General features: G+C 40.7%; 2 protein-coding genes across 2 annotated transcripts in view; one reads left to right on the top strand and one right to left on the bottom strand.

Moving 5' to 3' along the window:
- Nucleotides 1-15: 15 nt before the first annotated feature.
- sdhaf2 (succinate dehydrogenase complex assembly factor 2) lies at nt 16-3,613 on the top strand. Its single transcript, XM_084060146.1, has 4 exons — nt 16-194; nt 1,575-1,801; nt 2,160-2,269; nt 2,768-3,613. Exons 1-4 carry the CDS (start codon nt 168-170, stop codon nt 2,896-2,898), a joined length of 495 nt encoding a protein of 164 aa, XP_083916272.1. The 5' UTR covers nt 16-167; the 3' UTR covers nt 2,899-3,613.
- A 6,288-nt stretch (nt 3,614-9,901) lies between these two features.
- Nucleotides 9,902-20,938, bottom strand: part of syt7b (synaptotagmin VIIb) — a 100,282-nt gene continuing 89,245 nt past the window's right edge. The window contains exons 7-13 of the mRNA XM_084057882.1: nt 16,375-16,510; nt 14,807-15,065; nt 13,781-13,950; nt 13,372-13,486; nt 12,928-13,127; nt 10,358-10,491; nt 9,902-9,972 (exon numbers count right to left, since the gene is read on the bottom strand). Coding sequence (XP_083914008.1) covers nt 10,387-10,491; nt 12,928-13,127; nt 13,372-13,486; nt 13,781-13,950; nt 14,807-15,065; nt 16,375-16,510 — 985 coding nt within the window. The 3' untranslated portion in view covers nt 9,902-9,972; nt 10,358-10,386. The remainder of the gene's footprint in view (nt 9,973-10,357; nt 10,492-12,927; nt 13,128-13,371; nt 13,487-13,780; nt 13,951-14,806; nt 15,066-16,374; nt 16,511-20,938) is intronic.

Here is a 20,938-nt window from a genome sequence, read left to right as displayed (position 1 = left end):
CTTGACGTAGAGGAGGTGTGCTTTGTACTTGTGTAACGATTACACTGTTTGGTGTGTAGTGTGTATGTGACATTCTCTGCCACCTTGGTATACACCACCAACCACTAGTGTACAGAAAGATACACATAAACATCAGCACAGCTGCATTTACCAGAAAGACGTTTAAAATGTTATCGTCTCTCTTAGCGAAAAGGGTAAGTAAATAAAAGCTTGTTGGTTTAGTCAGCGTTATAGAAGTCGTGTTGTCAACAGCGCTATAAAGCTAAGCAAGATGTTGCAGTGTTGTTTGTTGGGTATATAGTAATAGTGCATCTATGTCATTAACTTGATATGCTTGTTTACAACTGAGTTATTGTTTTCCATCAGTACTAGTAGATAGATACGTTGTTTAGCCCTAATATTTGACTATATAGTCATAGATGAACTTCAACATTGTGTTTGCACTTTCTCCCTTTTTGGCCCGTACATCTACATAAACGTTCAGATTTCAAATATAATCCATGGCCACGGATGTTAAAATGATGTACGGGCCCTCAGTAGTACCCGTATCTTCCGTATTGTTCAATAAAAAGCATTTTAATCCGATCGGTGGCCATTTTCTCATAGAGTTATCAGAGTGCAATACACCTCCCAACCGATAGGGTCGCGCAGTTGAAAACATGGTGACAATACGGAAAGAATGGCCACCGATCAGATTATGCTTCTTATTGAACAATATGGAATATACGGGTACTTCTGTGAACCCGAGTAGAATTGTAACATCCGTGGCCATGGGGTAAGCACTTTATATTTGAAATATGAACATTTATGTAGATATACGGGCCGTAAATGGAGACAGTGCAAACACCAGGTTGAAGTTTATCCATGACTGTCACAGGGCTAGAGAGATAGTTGTATGTTCAACCATTGGACACTAGAGGACAGGAGGACCTAACATTATGCAACCCTGTTTGATAACGTCAGAGTTGTCGTTCTGTTTGTGGAAGGTCAGTTATAACATCATTTTTAGTATCCTTTTTGCTTAAACATTCAGCATTATGCCATCTGCCATATATAATAAACAACATATCTCAGAGATATGATCAAAAGACAAAACTCCTATTCCAGAAAAAAAATAATTAACTTTACTGGAGTATTTCCATTTTGTGTACTTTTACTTCTACTACACTACATCTGAGAGACAAATATTGCACTTTTACTCCACTACAATTATTTGAAAACTTCAATTACTTTGTAGATTTTGATTATTATTACAAAACATACATTAACCACTTCAGCCCTATATAAATAGCCGATCTACAAGCTCACAATGCTTAGATGCTTAGTACAGTAGATCTTCTATTTACAAAAGAGTTTTATACATTTGAAAACTTGTGAAATGGGACATTCTGCAGAATGAGTACTTTCTACTTTTTTTCTTCTTCTACTTTTGGTTCTTTACATTACATTTTAATGCCAATACATACACACAGAATAACAAAATAACAGAGTATTTTCTACATTGCAGTATTGATACTTTTACTTGAGTAAAAAAATGGAGTACTTTTTCCACCTTTGTGTTTATTGCTGGTCAGCTCATGAACGCAGCGTGCCAGGCACGACCATGGAGACCAGCGGTGACAGGGATGATGTCGGCTCGTGGTTACCGTGGAGAGGCACCCGAGGACAACAAGGCTGACCTCATAGAGATCCCTTTGCCCCCGTGGGAAGAAAAGATAGGAGAGTCCATAGACATCAAGAGACGACGCTTGCTTTACGAGAGTCGCAAGAGGGGCATGTTGGAGAACTGCATACTGCTCAGGTTTTTTTTTAACTAATAATTATTAGTAGTAATCTATTACCTTTACAGGAAAATGGAGGTTTTTATTGCAAACAAATGCCAGTTGTGTTGATAATAAAACGTTTAAAAGCCAAATCAGGTCAAAACAAACACGCTGCCCCCCATAAAATCGCTGCGCTTTTCAAGTTTTGACTTGAATTTGGAACGTTAAAAGTTTGCCTACGTTTTTACTAATTCATGTGAACAATCATTATGCAGCTTCAAAATACAGGTACAACGTATACGGCAACACCGATAGCAGTTAGCTCATTGGTAGCTTTCAACTTGTCAGTCATATCTGCTATTTTCTCTTTTCTGTCTCCCCTGACACTCTTTGCAGCCTTTTTGCAAAGCGCTACTTAAACACAATGACAGAGCCCCAGCTGCTGCAATATGACAGGTTGATTAATGAGCCTAGCAACGATTGGGACATCTACTACTGGGCAACAGGTGAGAGGAACACTTCTTATATTTTGGTCAATATTATTTAGACCTGCAGACATTAGACATGCAGAATTATACTGTATTGGCCTATGTGTAGCACTTTACATTTTAATTACATAGCTGTACATGCATGTCATTTGAGACCTACCAGAAAAAGGTTTGGAATTTAGATTAACTTGCATCATGTTTCTGTATCAGACATTTGTTATGATTACCCACATCTAATATATTATGTTTTGGGTCGCTGTATATTGTTTGCCATTCCTTTTGTCAACATGAATTCTATTCATTGTCTCTAGATGCCCATCATTAGTTTGGTCTCTAATATGTGTACCACCATGTTTTAGACCAATAATGGTCCCTTGCTTATGTAAATGATTGATTGATCGATCGATCGAACAAACACTTTATTAAAAATGAACCCAATAAAGCCCGGAGGCTTGTCTCCAGTCAGACAAAATCTGACTAGTGACTAAATCTCTGTTCTCTTGTCTTCGCTGGCAGAGGCCCAACCTACTCCTGAAGTTTACCAAGGAGAGGTCATTGAAATGTTGAAGGAGTTCACAAAGAATCGGGACCAGGAACAGAGGTTGGATGCCCCCAATTTGGAGTACCTGGACAAAGCGAGCCAGTAAGCTGGGAGGCCTTTTCAACCCGCTGATTGACTGATTATATTGTTGGTGGTGCATAGAAAGCAGTGTCAGTATCATAGCCCACCTTTAGACCATTAAAAATAGGCTATTAAGCCAACTGCTCTATGTACCGAGTGTACATAATATTAGGAAAACCTGCTGTTTCCATGAAATAGACTGGCCAGGTGAATCCATGTGAAAGTTATAATCCTTCATTCATTTCACCTATTACATTATCTTTGGTCTTGAAGGACGGTTTTAGATGAAAGCCCAAGTCAAAGTCAGAAACTGAATTGTCTTCGATTTTTAGCAATTAGAGTCTAACTTCAGACTGTCCCAAGAGGGAAGTTCCGAGGTTCAGTTCCCACTGCAGCCTTTTGTCTTGTCAAATTTCCTTGAGCAAAACACTGAGCCCCTGCCTTCTCCTTGGTCGTAAGTCTGTCTGTAAGCAACATTTAGATTTAGGGGAAAAAAGGATATAACTTGGTATTAGCAAAGCGTTCCTAATATTCTGTTCGCTTTATGTAGAAGGTCTTCATCTACTTCTGTATATACTGTAAACGACTGTAAATGATTTTGCTGTACTGTCAGAGTCAATATCTGACAATTGCATGTAGACAAATAACTACACACACTCATAGGCAGGGCAAGTTGCATCTTCTTCATAGTATTCTTGTGGGTTATTATTTAATAAATTCTGATGCTATTTACTGTGCTTTTCCACTTGTTGTCTCACTTTCTTCAAATATTTGATCATATGCCCTGTTGCTACATTTGTACATGCCCTATTACATTTGTATTTGTGTTATTTACACAGTAATTGACATTGGATTGGCTGTAGTATCAACACATTTGCACCAGGTGGAAGCACAGTCTTCCTTTTTTGGTTTGCCATCAGCTGCATCACACCTGCTGATCACTAATCCCTCAGTAACAGATGGATTGCCCCCCATGTAATTAATTCAGTATGCTCTGTTTGGCCGCTATGGATGGTCAAGATATTATCTGATCAAAATATTTGTAAAGTAATATTGAAAAATATGGTCATCTGAATAGATCATACTCCATATTATATATATATATATTTATATATTTTGTTGTTGTGTACACTGTGTTTAAACAACCTCAGCTCATTGCTTAGGAGGAGTAATCGTTTTATGGCTGAGGTACAATAGAAATTGGCTCTGAAGTTGGTAACACCACCTGTAGTGTGAAGGACAAAAAAACAACCTTGTTTTCCATGATTGTATGGGTGTAGTCCATGCACCCCTATGGGATATGCAGTGTGCAGGAACTACAGTACTGCATGTTTGCCCATCTCAGTGTCTAGATACTGTACCACCAGTCCAGCTTAACCCTGGCGTCCCAATTTTGGGCATGTCATATAGGCAAAACTTTCCAAATATATTCCAAACCTTTCCAAATATTAAAAAACAAAACAAAACGCTTACATCTATAAGCTCACAACACATCTCCATGTGATGCATTGTGAGTTATTGTATATTGCAATGCAATGCATTGCAATATACAATAACATAGTTGAATATTGCGATGACAATATGCATACAGTTTGAATGTCTCTCTGCCTTTGGTGGGCTGCTAACATAGAACCCAGACAAAAAAAGCCTACTGTAATGCACACTGAAAAAAGAAATTGAAAACATGGTTTTACTGAAAACATTGCACCACTACCTTAGCAATGCAGTTTTTCACTGCTCCCCTTAAACTATTGTTTTCTAACCCAGACAAAAACATCCTTTATACCTGGATTGTTGAAATGCAATATGTATATTGCTTTTGCGATGTGTATATTGTGCATGTTGATATTGCGCTCACGTAGATCTTTTGACATATTGTGCAGCCCTACCCTAAGCCATATAAATAATGTCCTATTTCAGATCAGAACATCATGTGACAATAGGGAAAATACCTTGACTATGTGTTGCCAATTCTGTTGAACCATGTTCTGAGAGAAGTGCCCCCGAGCCTCAAGATGTGCACAGCATTTCAACAGAAGGAGACTGGCTGATGAATATGACCATTGAATTGATATGTGGCCAGGATCCAATGATGAACGTTAAACATTTGCTGTGAACAATGTGAGCCAAATACAAATGTCGTCGATGTCATTTAAATCATAATTTTCTGAAATATTCAGAAAAAGGCTGTCAGCCTTATATTTCCAGTTAATCTGAAAATAGCACAGTGATGTCAGTTGGGTTCCCCTCTGTGTGCCCTTTGCCCCGTTGCCATCTGTCTCAGATAAAATAAATAATTTAGATTAAACGCATACTGCCCTCTGTATATTATGCCCCTTATTTCTGTTCTGTCTCTGGATCCCTATGGCAATAGGCTATATCAGAGTGTGCAAACTATTAGGAACACCATCTTGCATGAGATAGGCCATGAGAGTGTGTGAATGATAAGCACAATGCTATTCAATGCACCAAATATATAACTTTCATAATTTACTCTTACCTTTTGTATCTGTGCCACAAGCTTTTGATGAGTTTCATGAAAGGCAATTAGAAGCATTTCATCAGGCTTGCTGTGGATGCAGGCTCTCATGAGCACCATGATTCATATGATCAATCTCTGAAGTTTGTTTCAGTTGCCCATGCATACCCACTTTATCTATCTCTACATCTGTTATCCTGATCTATCTTCTCCCCCTGGAATTTCAACTTCTCTCTCATCTCCATCTCTCCTCTCATGTTTCTGTAGCGGAGCTGAGTTGAGCAGAGCAGTGTGGCTTAAAGGGAAAATACTAACTGCCTGGTAAGAGAATAGCTTCAGTTTTAAGGTTGAAATGGATGTGTCACATTACCCAAGTGCAGATATGTATTCTTTTGTTTCTGTTCTGCAGCAGTATAGCCAATTTCATCACTTTCAACCTGGTGTCCACAATTTATAACAATAGTGAGAAATAGCTGATCTACAAGCTCACAACGTGTCACATTACCACAAAGTGTTGCATTGCATTGCCATGCATTGTGAGCTTAGCTTGTAAATTGGCTATTTTCGCTATTCGGCATACATGACGAAGAGAATAGGGTGTGAATAATGATGGAGAAAAGTACCAAATGTAATATGCTTGTTAATGAACCCATAATGCTATTTAAACCAGAGCCAACAGACAGGGAGAGAATATGGATTAATTTTGATTAAGTAGTTAGTAGTAAAATCATAAATTTGAAAATGCTCATAATCAGCAATTAAAATCAAACACAGAAAGTTTGCGACCATTCCTTCTGATTTTCCTTTTTTTTAAAAAGACTTGTTTTGGAGCTTTTCTCCTATTAGGACTGTGGAGAGAGATAGGTAACAGGGGAGAGTGTCGGGGAGTGACATGCAACAAATCCGTCGCTGGGCTTGAGAATCGATCCCGGGACACGCTGTCTGGCAGGCATCAAAGCCTATCTGGTACACGTCTTAAACACTTATAACCTTGTGAAATGAGTTTGATGATTGATCCTCTTAATAGACCTACCGGTATGTACTGTATCATGCAATAGTTATCTTCGCCAGGCTGGAATGACTGGGGGTGGGTATTATGTTTTCGCCCCTGTCTGTGTATCTGTCTGTCTGTCTGTCTGTTTGCGTGTCTGTGAGCAGCTAATCTTGGACACCACTGGACTGATGTCTATGGTGGCTGCACCCAATGACTGACATAGCGCTGGGTAGGCAATCAGGCCTGGTGGAGATCCGAGGAGCGCACACTTCTAGCTCTGACTGATTGATTTGAAAGTCAGTTACATCTTAATGTAGAACACACCTACTAGACATACATATTTGTTGCAGATCATTTACAAATATAAGGGGAATAAGACAAACACACTTTAAAATATTAATCTCAGAAGTGTCTTTTATATACACATTTATGCATCTATATACACTGTACAGATTTCAAAAAATAATATCTAACATTGTGCACCCCAGTGATGTGTGACAAAGAGAAATTAGGCTGAGAGATACCAAGGATAGACAGATACCAACACCTCCAGCTAATACTGGTGAGTTTTTACATACAGTACAATTCACTATCACTATGTCAATGAATCATCCTTTGCATGTAGATCCGCCTCTATCAAGAGAATCCCTTCAATCAGAAAACCAGACTGCTTTTTACACTTTTAATAGTGTAAAATAAAAAAACTATATCAGTGAAGAGTGTCTTGGACGTTTCTTGCTCAGTTCTTCAAAAGGCAAAAAGTGACAAACCCTGACTATTATTATTCAACCAATAGTATATGCTTAAGTACGTATACATCGCATGCGTCATATACGACTTGCATATGCGTTGTCTTGTCACTGAAGTGCCACGGCGACTTTTCAGTGACCCATTGGAATGTAATGTTTTGTCTGTGTTCAGAATGCCATGTCTGCACACAGGGGAACAGTGGGGAGAAGACGTGACTGTGTTCCCAGTTATTTCAGGATGCTCTGCTAAGACCTGAGACGCAGCTAACAGTGATGCAGAAGAGGTGATGATCAGCTTCTGTCTCACCTTTTCTCCCCGACACCTCAGAGAGCAAGCGAGCATATGGTGTTATAAGCAGGATTAAGGCGCACACGAAGCACTTTGTGCCAAAAAGCATATGTGCACGCAGCACGACGAGCCGTTGAGGAAACGTCAGCCGTGATGTTGAGGAGGAGCCTCCTTTTAATGTCACGATCTCGGTGGGTTGGTGGTCCGTGGGTCTGATAATCTAGATAGTACTTTGTGTAGTTTGAGTGTCATTCATAGCCTACTTCTATGTACATGTCATACGAATAAATTAGGCTATAATATTTTAAATGTATATGTCATGTGTTTATACAGTATATAGATATACAGTATACTGTAAAGAAATAAATATATATATATACCCGTCGCTGTCGGGTGGAAACCTTGTATGAACTAAACCATTTATTTTTTATTACCATTTAAAGAAAAAGTTAAATAGTGAAAATAGCTGATCTACAAGCTCGCCGCATCGCAACACGTTGTGAGCTTGTAGATCTGCTATTTTCACTACTTTTGTGCAAAAAACACAGAAAAGTTAAAATATGGAGATTCAAGGTTTTTACCCGACAGCAACAATATACTGTACATATACAGTATAATAGCCTAAGGGCAAGATGTTTTATCTAGGTTTGTGCAGGTCAAGCTCCTTTGCAACATTCTGCCAACTATTCACACTCAGTGCTCACCTCTAATGATAGATTTGCCGCCTCCCAAAACAAACAAACAGAAGCTAAAGCTTCTATTTATGAGTTTTGTTTCCAAATCACTGCTGCTTCCTTTACTTAAATGACAAAAAAAAGTATAAATGATATCACATTTCTTTGTACATCTGTATCATTTTGTACAGAATAAAAACAGTAAACAATGTTGTTCCGTAAAACTGGCAAAATAGAACTCAGTGCAGATATACACACAGAGGGACTCACAGTAAATACATACAAGCACACAAACTAACATTCAGATATTGACACTCATACACAAACACACACACATCCAAGAGACAAAAACAAACAATGGAATGTCATTTTTTCCCCAAGATATTATTACTCTTGTATACTGTCATTCAGCCACTTAACATGTCTTGGAGGCTTGGAGGAGGTCACGTTCACACTCTGGATCAATGAAAACAGATTCACAGTCATGATGTCTGGTTAACCACTTAAACTCTATACTGTACTTAGTTCAAATCCATGAACGACAATTTGGTGAATTTATTAATTTGCTATTTTTGGGTTTGAATGTCCCCCCCAGAATAGGGATGCTAGGGTTCAAGTGGTTTTAACTACCCCAAAGTTCAAATTCCCTGTTGACTCATAGACCTGCATATAAAAAACAAAACAAAAAAAACAAATACTAATTCAGACTGTTTCAAACATGTTTCTTCCTGGTTAATTGTACATGATGATGAAGAAATTATAAATACAAAATAAAAAAATACCAGAGCTCTCTTGTCATATTAATTATTAGTATTTCACCTGGTGACCTCCCCAAGGCATTATTTTTCTCTTCAATACATAGAATTTTAATAAAAGCTTATTTTCACTACTATTTTCAAGGGTAGATGATGTGGTCATCATTATTTTAGCAGTGCAAGCCCAATACACTCACACAAGAGGCATTTCACACAAACTTTCAATAATGCATGTCCACATGTACACTTTCTCTCTCTTTCTCTCTTTCTATTTCTATACTGCACGCACACACAAACACACACGTACGTATACACGCACGCACACGCACACACACACACACACACACACACACACACACACACACACACACACACACACACACACACACACACACACACACACACACACACACACACACACACTTTTGGAAGCTGGCTTTTTGCTTATTCTATGTCTCTGGAAGAACATGTTGATTCTCTTTAAGTTCTTTTAAAAACAAAAATATAACACAACATTAATTACTTTACTCTTTACTATCCTCAAGGGATTCCTTTCCCTGAAAATAGGAATGTCTTTTTTGCCATTGTTCTGTCATTTTATCCTTTTTTGTCAAAGAACTTAATTTGGGTTTACAGCACAGCACCCACAGCACGCACAGACAACAAGGGGTTCCAGCCAAGGGAGAATCATTACAGCGGTGTCAGAGAAATGAAAAAAGAAAGAAAGAAAGAGAGAGAGTGATCAAACATACAAGCTGAGTGGGAGGAGTGACACAGTCCAATTCAAGTCCGATTCCACAGTCAATACGGACCATCACTCTTCTATTGCCCGTGACGGTTGTCTTCATTTTTCAGATTGCATTGTGGGTAATAGAGGAAAAGCAATGGCCAGGAGGGAGAACATGAAACAAGACTTGGGGTAGTTTGGCAGTGGCAACATGGAGACAGAGAGGAGATGGACATTTCCTGTGAGTCAATGGCTTTACTCAGGTCAATACCTGTCATACGTATGTATTTGAAGGCTGTCCCCCTCACCCCTTGTCACCTCAGAACAATGGATGGTTATGACATCAATTTGATCCTGTTTGGTTGGTTGTTTGTATCCATAGGTGACAGTTACTGTAGCACTGCTGCTCAGATCAGTAAGAGCTTACAGGACCTGGAGAAGAAAAGGCGAAAAGAAAAGAAAGGAAAGAATGTGTCCGACGATAGTGAGAAAAACAATTTTGTCTGTGGAGGGCGGCACAATAAAATGGTTGTTTTGGATGAATGTCCTGCCGCCAGCAAATCAGTCTTGTTCAATAACGTGAGGAAGGGGGAACTGTGGTCAGGCTCAGGTGTGATAATGCAAGTCGCAGAAGTCCAAGATTTAGGACTCAACACAGTAACAGAAAATGTACATGGACTGAGGGCAAAGGGGCAAGAAAGATGCCTGAGAATGTAGAAATGACAGTTTGCAGCTCCAGACTGTAGTTTGGGGTAAATACAGTATGTGCTGAGGACTGGGACTGAGGGACTGATGCGTGAGTCTAGAGGGGACGTACTGTATTCTAGGCAGTTGTTGCTGGGTCTCTCAGGCCTTGAGAGAATGCCACTGGGCGACGGCAGCGCGAGGACGACCCATCATGTCTTTCCAGTGTTTCACCTCCGCAGGGCCGCTCTTCCATGACAGATAGATCTGGCAGAGAGATGGAACGAGACGGAGAGAGGATGAGAGAAAGAGATGTAACCATGATCGATGATACAGAGATGATTACACTTCTAGAAAAGCGTGTCGAAGTAGTAGGTAAAATAAACTCACTGGAAGTCTGACATTGTGTCCTGGTATCACCATTTAACCCGTAATTTAACCTAACGTGAAAATTAACCATATCTAGAGCAGGGAAGGGGCAATAGGTGGAAATGAATATGTACAGAATATGTACAGTATATGTGTCACATATATATATATTTTGCAATATATATATACAGTATATATTGTGGAATATTCTGGTGAGAGAAAAAACATGACAAATAAATAGAGCTCTCTTGTCAAGTTGATACATAATGTAGATTGAGAAAGTGAGCTTTAACACAAGCTGCTGCTGGTCTTCTACAAGGATGCAGTACATACCGGAGGTGGTTTTAGTGTCCTAAAATGAGTAGTTCACCCAAAAAATGACTTATTCTCTATCAATTACACACCCCATGAAGCCTTGAATTCATGGAGATTTCATTGTTTTTGTCGCATTCCTAAGCCAATAATTTGATGACCGGCGGAGTCTCCTATTCACCGATGACCCGGTCATCAAATTATTAGCTCAGGAATGCGACAAAAACTAAAACATCTCCACGAATTCAATGCTTAATGGGGTGTGTAATTGATAGAAAATAAGTCATTTTTGGGTGAACTACTGCTTTAAGCCATTAATTGATTTTTTATGAACGTAGAATAATAGCTTGGAAGCCTTTTGGCTGCTTCACGGCCTGAAAATCACCATGTCACAACCGTAACATGCCCATATATGGAGACAATTTCGGCGCGCTGGCAGTTATATCAATCTAGCTGGTGTCACAATCTGACAACGCTCTGTAGCCTCACACAGAACTCCATATAAAGGGCATACAAGGGACACGGACAGACAGATGCAGAAATCTCCTTATATGAGCATAAAAGGTACACAGACAAACTGATGGGTACAACGGGTACAACGAGTGTTGCATAACCAGGTGTGGAATGCATTCCCAACTTGCATTGTGTCCCCCGACTTGCATGGTCCCCGACCCCAAGTGGGCTGAGTAGGTGTAGTATAACAGCTATTTGTCTGTAGATGATGAGTACATCCTCTGCTCTGTCCTTCACTGAGGGACGAATGGCCTATAGCTTCCAATGAACAATGGACTCACTGGGATACTACAGTGCTTGGTACTACCAGCTCAGGGGCCTTGTGGTTAGAGTGTCCGCCCTGAGTTTGGGATGTTGGGGGTCAATTTCCTGGCCGGGTCGTACAAAAAGCTATAAAAATGGGACCTAATGTCTGCCTGCTTGGCACGCAGCATCAAGGGACATACTAGCGTCATGTCCAGGGGGTTGAATTGTACATCATCATGGCTGGGGGGACTTGTACTGTACATCAAGCCGCCTCACGCTACAGAAACAGGATTCAGGCTCCTGCCATATGGTCCAAATGCCATCTGATTGGGGCAGGCTATTTAAACCTGCTCGATCACTGCTCATTCCTTTTTGCTGTGCTCTGCCATCTTGCTCCTCTGCTATGCTGCTGCTCTGCTGCTGCTTTGTGCTCTGCTCGATGAAGTTTTTTGCTCCCACCACCACCCCAGCATCCACCTCTGGGCCCTGTTTCTGTATGATTCCCTTTGGAGGTCTATTTAATTCCCTGTATCTGTTTAGCAAATAATTTATTATAATATTTCCTGCTTACAGGGAATTAATTAAATGAGACAGAACCTTGACGCCAAATATGCCTATAAATATTTATGCTAAATATATTTATATTTATGCTCAATAAATGTATTTATTCAATCCAAGCGTTGTCTGACTGAAATAGCACCTTTCTCTAAAGTGCTTTACAAGGTGCATTAAATTCAACCATTCACACACCCATTCAAACACCTCATTGCGAGCATTTAGGTGTTCAGTGTCTTGCTCAAGGACACCTCAACATGCTGCCAGGAGGAGCCGGGGATCGAACAGGAAACCATCCGAGCCGGTCACTCTACATCCTGAGCCATGCACTGCCACACAAATGGTCTACTTATGCATACATAAAGGGCACATAACCTATAGTTAGATAACCCATTAACCCTCACATTCATATTGGGCACTTGCGCAAATCTAGGGACATGTTTTGGGTTTCATTGAGAGGGCTGAATTTGCCATTTTCTAGACAGAGAACGAGTGTGTTATTGCATGAATAAACGAGTAGCCTGCATGAATATACTACAGTATATAGCCTAATCAAAGTGCATGACTCTGGAGGGCGTTGCTATGTCTGTGTGTTACCAGCAGGGGTCAGTGTAGACTGGATAACTTATCAGTTGGTAGTGGTCTGTTATGGCGAGTGAGCAGCAGACATAAAAGGAGAAGGAGGTGGAGATGGAGAGAAGGAGGTACCTTCCCAATGACATCATTGCGACTGAGCTTGTCCTTGTCCATGACGGTGATAATAATGGTGGTCTCCCTCAGCACGTGGGCGGGCACGTCGAAGGGGAAGGTCTCGTTGAACACAGGGTTCAGACAGCGCTTCATCACCACTGTCTTTTTCTTCTCCACTTTCTTGTCCTTGTGCATCAACCACACCTTCACATATGGGTCTGAGGGGAGGGAAACGGGACTGTTTGCATGATTATACCTTTTGCTTTTGTACCTTACACTGCTGGCGATTACACAATGTAGGCTGAAACTACAATATTTTTCATACCACTCCCTGTCTATGAAAATGAATATACGCTGTAAAATATTATAATTTCCTAACTTTTACGTATCATAATGAGAAGATGAATGTGCAGACTAGAGGAATCAATACATCTATGTTTGAAGTTGAAGGAGCTGCTATACCAGAGGTGCCTCCGATATCCATGGCTTTCAGATTGCGGGCTTTGATAATGGTCACAGCGATGGTGTTGGCTGTAGGGTTGTAGCACAGAGACACCAGAAGATCGCCACGACTCCCCTGAATCAAATACACACAACAGAGCATTAGTCACTTACACTTCTCAAATGTTTCTTCCTACTTGTGTTTATTGAATAATTCCTTCTCATCCTGGCTGTGCTCTCTCCATCTGCAGTCCAACCAGCTCCGAGTTTCTAGGTTTCTCCATCACGTCCCCACATCTCCCCTGGGAAAGCCACAGCAGCCAGCAATGACATCACCAGTCACATTCTGTCATATCTTCTCTGTCCCCCCCCCCTCTCTCTCTGCCTTTCTTCTCATCCACTTCCATCCCTCCCCCTCTTCTTTACTCACGCTGCCATCACTGCATGGTTTGAGCTCCTTCCAGAAGGTCTGCATGTTGGCCAGGTCCAGTTTGTTGAGGGGGATGGACACCTCTCCTATGGGATCGTTCCTGCTGAAGCGGTCGTAGTCCAGAACCTGCAGGTACAGGGTCCGCTGGACCACCTTCTCATAGGGGAACCCTTTGGGAGAGATAGACGACCCACTATCGTATAACAACTTTGCTATATAACTTCAACATGGTCATCTATTAATGCACATATTTTCAAAGTGGGGGCCATGACCACCAACGGGGTGACAGGTGGGCAATTGCACGCACGCACGCACGCACGCACGCACGCACGCACACGCACACACACACACACACACACACACACACACACACAACCACTTTCAACCTGAAAGTTCTTTTTTGTCATTTGGGCATGTCATTATTATGTCAACAGACTTTCAAACATTTTCCAAACATTAAAACAATTATCAGATCTACAAGCTCATAATACGGTATTTTGCAATCGGGTCCCCAGCCATAGGTTATAGCAGTTTGGGATTCCTTGGCAGTTTGGGAACCCCAGTATTAATGCATGCCATGATGACAGAACAGCTTACAGCTCTGTGTGTCTGCCCACCGGTGTTGTTGTGGGCACAATGTGAAGCGGAGTGCCTTACACATCCGTAACCGTGGTATAATCACAATGCATCACAGCCTTGAGTGTATAATTGCTTGCCAGTGATTACAGTAGAATTCACCCACATTTTAACCAAAACCTCTGGTGTTGCGCAGCAGTGTGTTATCAAGATTATACAACCAAGAACATCAACACATTACAAAGGGAAGGTCCAATCCCACTGTGTTATATGTACACAGCAAAATCCTATGTTAATTTTACTCAGAGGCTGTAAAAATTGACCCGTACAGGTATTCATACTGTATATTCCAAAATAAAAAATATCTTCATACTGTATATTCCAAAATAAAAAATATCAAACATCAGAATGAGTATATCAGGCATATTGCAGTGAGTTAAGATATCAAACCTTCAAACAGGAAGGTCTCATTCCAGTGGGGATTGAGATTCTTTCTCTTGACTTTGGTCTCCAATTTGTGCTTCTTGTCAGGCAGAAGGTAGAGCTTGACAAAGGGGTCAGATGTGCCAGAGAAGTCTTTAGCAGGCAAATCTTGGCCCTTGAGAACCTTGACAGTGAGGGTGGATTCCTGGAAGTTGTACCCCACACTGAACTGGATACGTCCCAGCTTCTCTACCTCTGGACCATCGTCCTCAGAACCAGGAGACAACTAAGAAGGACAGATAAGGAAATAAGTTATACTTTCAGTGAAGATATTTGGCGTAGAGTGAAAAAAGAAGGGGGCCAAGTATAGAGCCCTGGGGGACCTGGACAAAGAAGTGTAGAGTTGAAGTGGTTAAAAGGGATATGAAACTTCATAGCACCTTCCCTTTCTTTTGTTTAATTTATTTTTCTTTATTTTATATATATATTTTATTTTTCTGATTCTGTCTCTTATAGTGAAAGTTGTTGACTGCCTTGTGATTTTTTTAAATTATTTTGTAAAGAAGAACAGGGGGAGAGAGATGGGGAGAGACATGCAGCAAAGCATGCATACGCCAGCCGTCCGGGCCTGCCTTGTGATTTATAACTGTAAATACATTTTTGTGTATTAACTCCAGGGAGATTAGCAATCACTATGGTGGAAGCAAATGGAGAAAACTTTTAACTTTTTTTTAACAACTTTTAATAGCATCATTCCCTCACATGTGTCATATTGCCACTGTTTTTCTCAGACCTTAGAGCTTCATGGTGCAGGCAGAGCAGAACCTCCCAGAATGAGTATTAAGTGTCACCATGGTGAACTCCTCAGATATGCCATTCAACAACCCACATAATTACACATGGCTCATCTCCATGCCTGCAATATTCACACTGAACAGATTGCATGTTCTTCCACTGCTAATTAGCCACGATTGCTGAATAAGGCATATACAGTGTTTCACCCACTCTGTGTCATTCCATAGTGATAATTACATTTCCCTTTGCTAAGATATTGCCCTTAATTCTAGGCTTTGTGTTGCTCTATGGGTGCATCAGCTGAGGGATGCTGGTGATAGACGGCCCACTACCTAGATAGACGTAGGAGGGGGGAGGTAACGATTCAAGTAGCCTCTTCATAGGATTACACTTAACTGAACTATATAATGCTGGCTCAGAGATCCTTTACATGCTATATTTTCCAGAACCAGCACAACATGTGCATAATCTAAACCTTGCTTGCTCAGTTGATGGTTGTGTATTATTATCGATCATGTTTGGAAAAAGTAGACAAAATAATGGGCTCAATCTCTTCAATCAAACTCATAAATGATTTGTATGTCCCACACAATGTGGAAAACAGATCTGGTATGCTATGCTTACTAATGAGCTATGTTAATGGTGTTATCCCAACGAAATGTCAGTGGTGTTCCAGAAGGAGTATGGTGCGTTCATGTTGGTGTGTCAGTGGTGTTCCAGAAGGAGTATGGTGCGTTCATGTTGGTGTGTCAGTGGTGTTATGTGGGAGTAAGTAGGAGTATGGCATGGTGTTCATGTACCATGAGCTGGTCACTGGTGACAGAGTTGGCCAGATCAGACACAGAGGAGTTGGCATCATGGCTCGGTCCGTGGCGGCGTCCTGTCTCTTCAGGAGTCTGACCCTTAGGGCTGTTGCCTGGCTTGTTACCTAGAGTCCTGCTATTGAAAGTGTGACCGCACACAGACACAGACACATGCACGCGTGCACACACACACACACACACGCACGCACGCACACACGCACACGCACACGCACACACACACACACACACACACACACACACACACACACACACACACACGTAACCACCTGGATTAAAACCTGGTTCTCCTGCATGGGAAATAAAACATTTACTCCTAAAGGAGAATCCCCCTTGGCCAAGGGACATATTAGGCTTATGATCTTCAGACTCTGCTACATTTAAGCCCCTTTTACTCCCCTCCATTGGGAAACCCAGGTCTAGGTCATGGCACGCATGCATGCATGCACGTACGCAGACACACACGTACTCAGACACACACACACACACACACACACACACACACACACACACACACACACACACACACACACACACACACACACACACACACACACACACACACACACACACACACACACACTGCACATGTGTAACAATTACCACTATTCCTTTCACACATACATTTAGGCTGGCTCCCGCACAAAACTTTGGTCAACAGCTGTGATCAACTTTAATAATTAGTAATATTTAAATCATTAAAATAATCAGAGAGAAAGAAAGAGGTCAAATGTGTTACATAAAAAACACAGACAATAGCGGAAGGTAAAGGGAATCTTTAACGTTACTCCTAGAACATACAGTGAACATAACTTGTTCCCAGGCTTGGCGAACAGGGGACATGCAAACAGCTGACACTATGCTCACTAAGGCACTATGGCTAAGGCTCAGAGAAGGACAGTGATCACCACTTCAGTCTATGAGAGAAGGGAGACTGAAAGAAATAGAGTGCAGAGAGGTGAGAGAGGTGAGAGACACACAGAGAGTGACAGAGTGCAGGTGATCTGTAAAAACAACGGTTGAAGAAGTAAGATTAGGACAGGGCAGGAAAGATGAGCTGAGGAGTAGAGATAGATAACGTTTCTGCGCACAGAGAGTGACAGTGTGAAGGAGAGGATCTGTCTTTGTTAAGACTTTGAGGATTAATAGAATGAACAGTGGGAGGTTACTGACTGAAATTAATGTGAGATTGAGGCATTGACAGACACAAACAACAGAGCGGAAACAGAAACAGACGAAAGGGGAGAGCATGACAACAGACTACATGAACAATAAACACAAAAAACAGAAAAATAGAGGGAATCTGGAGAGGGAAAAGGGAGGGGGGAAAGGAAGTAGGTGAGTGAGGTAATATGGAGAGCAATGGTCATTATGATTCCACACTCAGACCTTTGCTTCTGGTGATCTGTCGGTCACGGTAGAACAGTGCAGCACAGATCAAGAGCCGGTCCAACAATATATACATATTGTTGTATATCTTCTGACAACAATATCAGAAGTTTATTTGAACAACAAGTCAAAATCACTGTGTGTTCTGCTATAAATTGCAATTATACTGTACATCAACTGCAAAACACAAAAGTGAGTGTAAAATATGAACGGTGTACCATGGAATCTGTGGAATTTTGTATTGACTAGTTTATAAGAAAAAAATAGTCGACGGCAAATTGGTTGCTATGGTAACATTTATTTTCACATCTGAATAGAAATTCAGGCCCAAGGGTGAGGGTTAACAGTATAAGATGATCAGTGCTTTCTTTTTACACTTGAGGCTCCTGAAAGAGTTTTATCTTTTCTCATGAAGGCAATCTTTCAAAAAAGAAAAGAAAAGAAAAGAAAAGAAAAGAAAAGAAAAGAAAAGAAAAGAAAAGAAAAGAAAAGAAAGGAAAAGAAAAGAAAAGAAAAGTTATAGGCTGCTGCAGATATGAATGACACTATTTGTTGAGTGGAATTCATCTTTTCACTGTTCATTTGACGATGTTAGCATGTGGGTTAGTCACTGTGATTGCCACATCTGATTTTAAAAGCTGCTCCAATAATTTCTCCTGACAAGGAAATGCTATGACCATGCAGGGCTGCTGATTAATGTGTCCTTGCAAACATGCAGTTAATTTTGTTGTTATAATAAACCATTCTTAGCTTTATATTCTGAAAGCAAACCAGTTGTGCGGGATCCAGTAGATCCATTTCCCTTCTTGTACAGGTTCAACTGCATCCATGCCTCTTGCTTTGCACAGTAGATATACTTGTCAACTGTGTCACTCTCTTAGGAGTCTATAAATGCTTCCTTCTAGGTCTGGTTGGGCTGTCATGGACGTCTACTACATCAGCTCCTAATGCACGAGAGACTCCATAAATCTTGAACAATCTAGAACCTCGCATTAACACAGCCTGGCAGTTCCTCCATTATTTACAATAGAGCAACATGCTCTAGTACTGCGCTATAGTGATCGCTTGGCAATATACCAGCTGAACCCAGTAGCACATGCAATGCCTGGCACAGTTTACATAAAAACTGGAGTCCTCTCTACTGTGTGTGTGCAATATATTATGCATGCTCATTTCTTGTGCAGACACTGACTGCTCACTGCATGCTGCAGCATACCAAGGATTATCCCTAATTGTCACATCTGTCTGTGCGAATAACTTATTTCACCACATAATGTCAGAGACACACAAAAGCTTTATGGAAGCAAAATAGCAACATAGAAGCTATATGGCATTAGCTAAATGGAAGACAACAAGTGGACAAAGTTGAATGAGCAGTTAATGGAGAAATCGATCATCTTATCAGTCCTATCTCTTTCAGATCAGACAGACAGACTTTCAGACATTGCAGGCAGGGACACAGGAAAATAGATAATGCTAGAAAAACAGGGTGTTGGACAGAGGGAATGCAGTATGACATATAATGAATGCTAATGAAGGCAGCCAGTTGGTCTATCGGTCAAGCAGGCAGCTGAATGCAGTGATCCATCAATATCCTGAACTGAACAGCCAGTGAGACGATTTATAAATAAGAAATACAGGCCAAACATAACACAACCCCTTAGATTCTGGTGAGTGAGCTATATCCTGAAGATGAATAAATTATTAACCCAGAGTGTATGTATATAATATGAAGTATGAACTGGGTATGTATAAATTATCTCATCTGTAGTTTTTAGAAGAACTCAAGTTGAAACAAGAAAAATCAACATCTTCATCAAACATCTGGATTGATCGTTAAAATAAACAACAAATACAAATTGTATTTATTTTGATTATTAATCAATCATATATATATTTGTATATTTGTTTTAATTCAATATATTTAAGTGATATGTTCACATGTTTGTCCTTAACCCTATAGCATCCCTGTTCTGGGGATGTCATAATAGGCGAACATTCTGCAAAAATAGGCAAATATTCAGCAAATATATTCTGTATTTACAGTGAAGAAAGTACCACTTATATTACTACTGTATATACTTTGTTGTCACAAAGTATATGCAGTAGGGTTTAACTGGTTAATTCCTGAAGGATTGGATGGTCTGAGAAGAAATTGGATGGTCTATTGCAGAGGTTCCCAAACTTTTCAGCTCAAGATTCAAAAGATACATTTGGTGTTTCTCAGGTACAAAAATACATTATGAATTAATCACTTAAGCTATTTAATAGTCAAAATAGCCAATCTACAAGCTCACAGTGTGTCACAACGCAACGTGTTGCGAGCTTGTAGATCTTCTACTTTTGTTATTTCTTAAATGTCTTAAATACATTTTTTAGTTTTTTGTTTCTGTTTTGAAAATAGTTAAAAAACGAAACAAAAAAGCAAAAAAAGAAATGACCAATAAAAACGGGTCCGTAACCCAAAAATGATAACCTGGAATCCAGACAGAGGCGCTTGTTTAGCGGTTGTTGTTTTTTCACTTCGCCTGTCCGTCTGGCAGTGATCCGATTTGAGACTTATTTCAAAATGTCACCTGTTACGTAGGCACATAATTTCTGGTTGGATAGTGCTCAACGAATCACCATAGAAAGGGAAGGCTCTGTCCCGCCCTGCCCACAGACCAATCAGAATCCTCGGTGCCTGGGTGTTCTAGACAGCCCCTTTCAAATAGGATGACTGCCAGACGGACAAGCAAAATGAAAACAAACAAAAAACAAAACAAACGCTGAACGAGCGTCTCCGTCTGGATTCCAGGCTACAAAAATGTTTCCTGACCCATTGTTTGGGAAACAGTGGTCTAGTGCACTACAGGAAGGTGTCCACTTGTTAGTGGTCCTTCAGCTCAGCTCAGTGACATGAAGTTACCATGGGAGGCATAAATAGATATGTTGGGGCACTGAGTGTGTAGGCAGCACACACACACACACACACACACACACACACACACACACACACACACACACACACACACACACACACACACACACACACACACACACACACACACACACACACACACACACACACGTAGGCAGATGACTGCAAAACAGCAGCCGACATAAGTGGCATGACACAACAGGACGGAAGGACGAGTGACAAGTGCAGGTGGGG

Source organism: Gymnoscopelus microlampas, assembly GCF_963454915.1.
Source record: "Gymnoscopelus microlampas genome assembly, chromosome: 1".
NCBI classification, from domain to species: domain Eukaryota; kingdom Metazoa; phylum Chordata; class Actinopteri; order Myctophiformes; family Myctophidae; genus Gymnoscopelus; species Gymnoscopelus microlampas.
The sequence above is the reverse complement of the archived record's forward strand: the minus strand, read 5'-3'. Positions and strand labels throughout refer to the sequence as shown.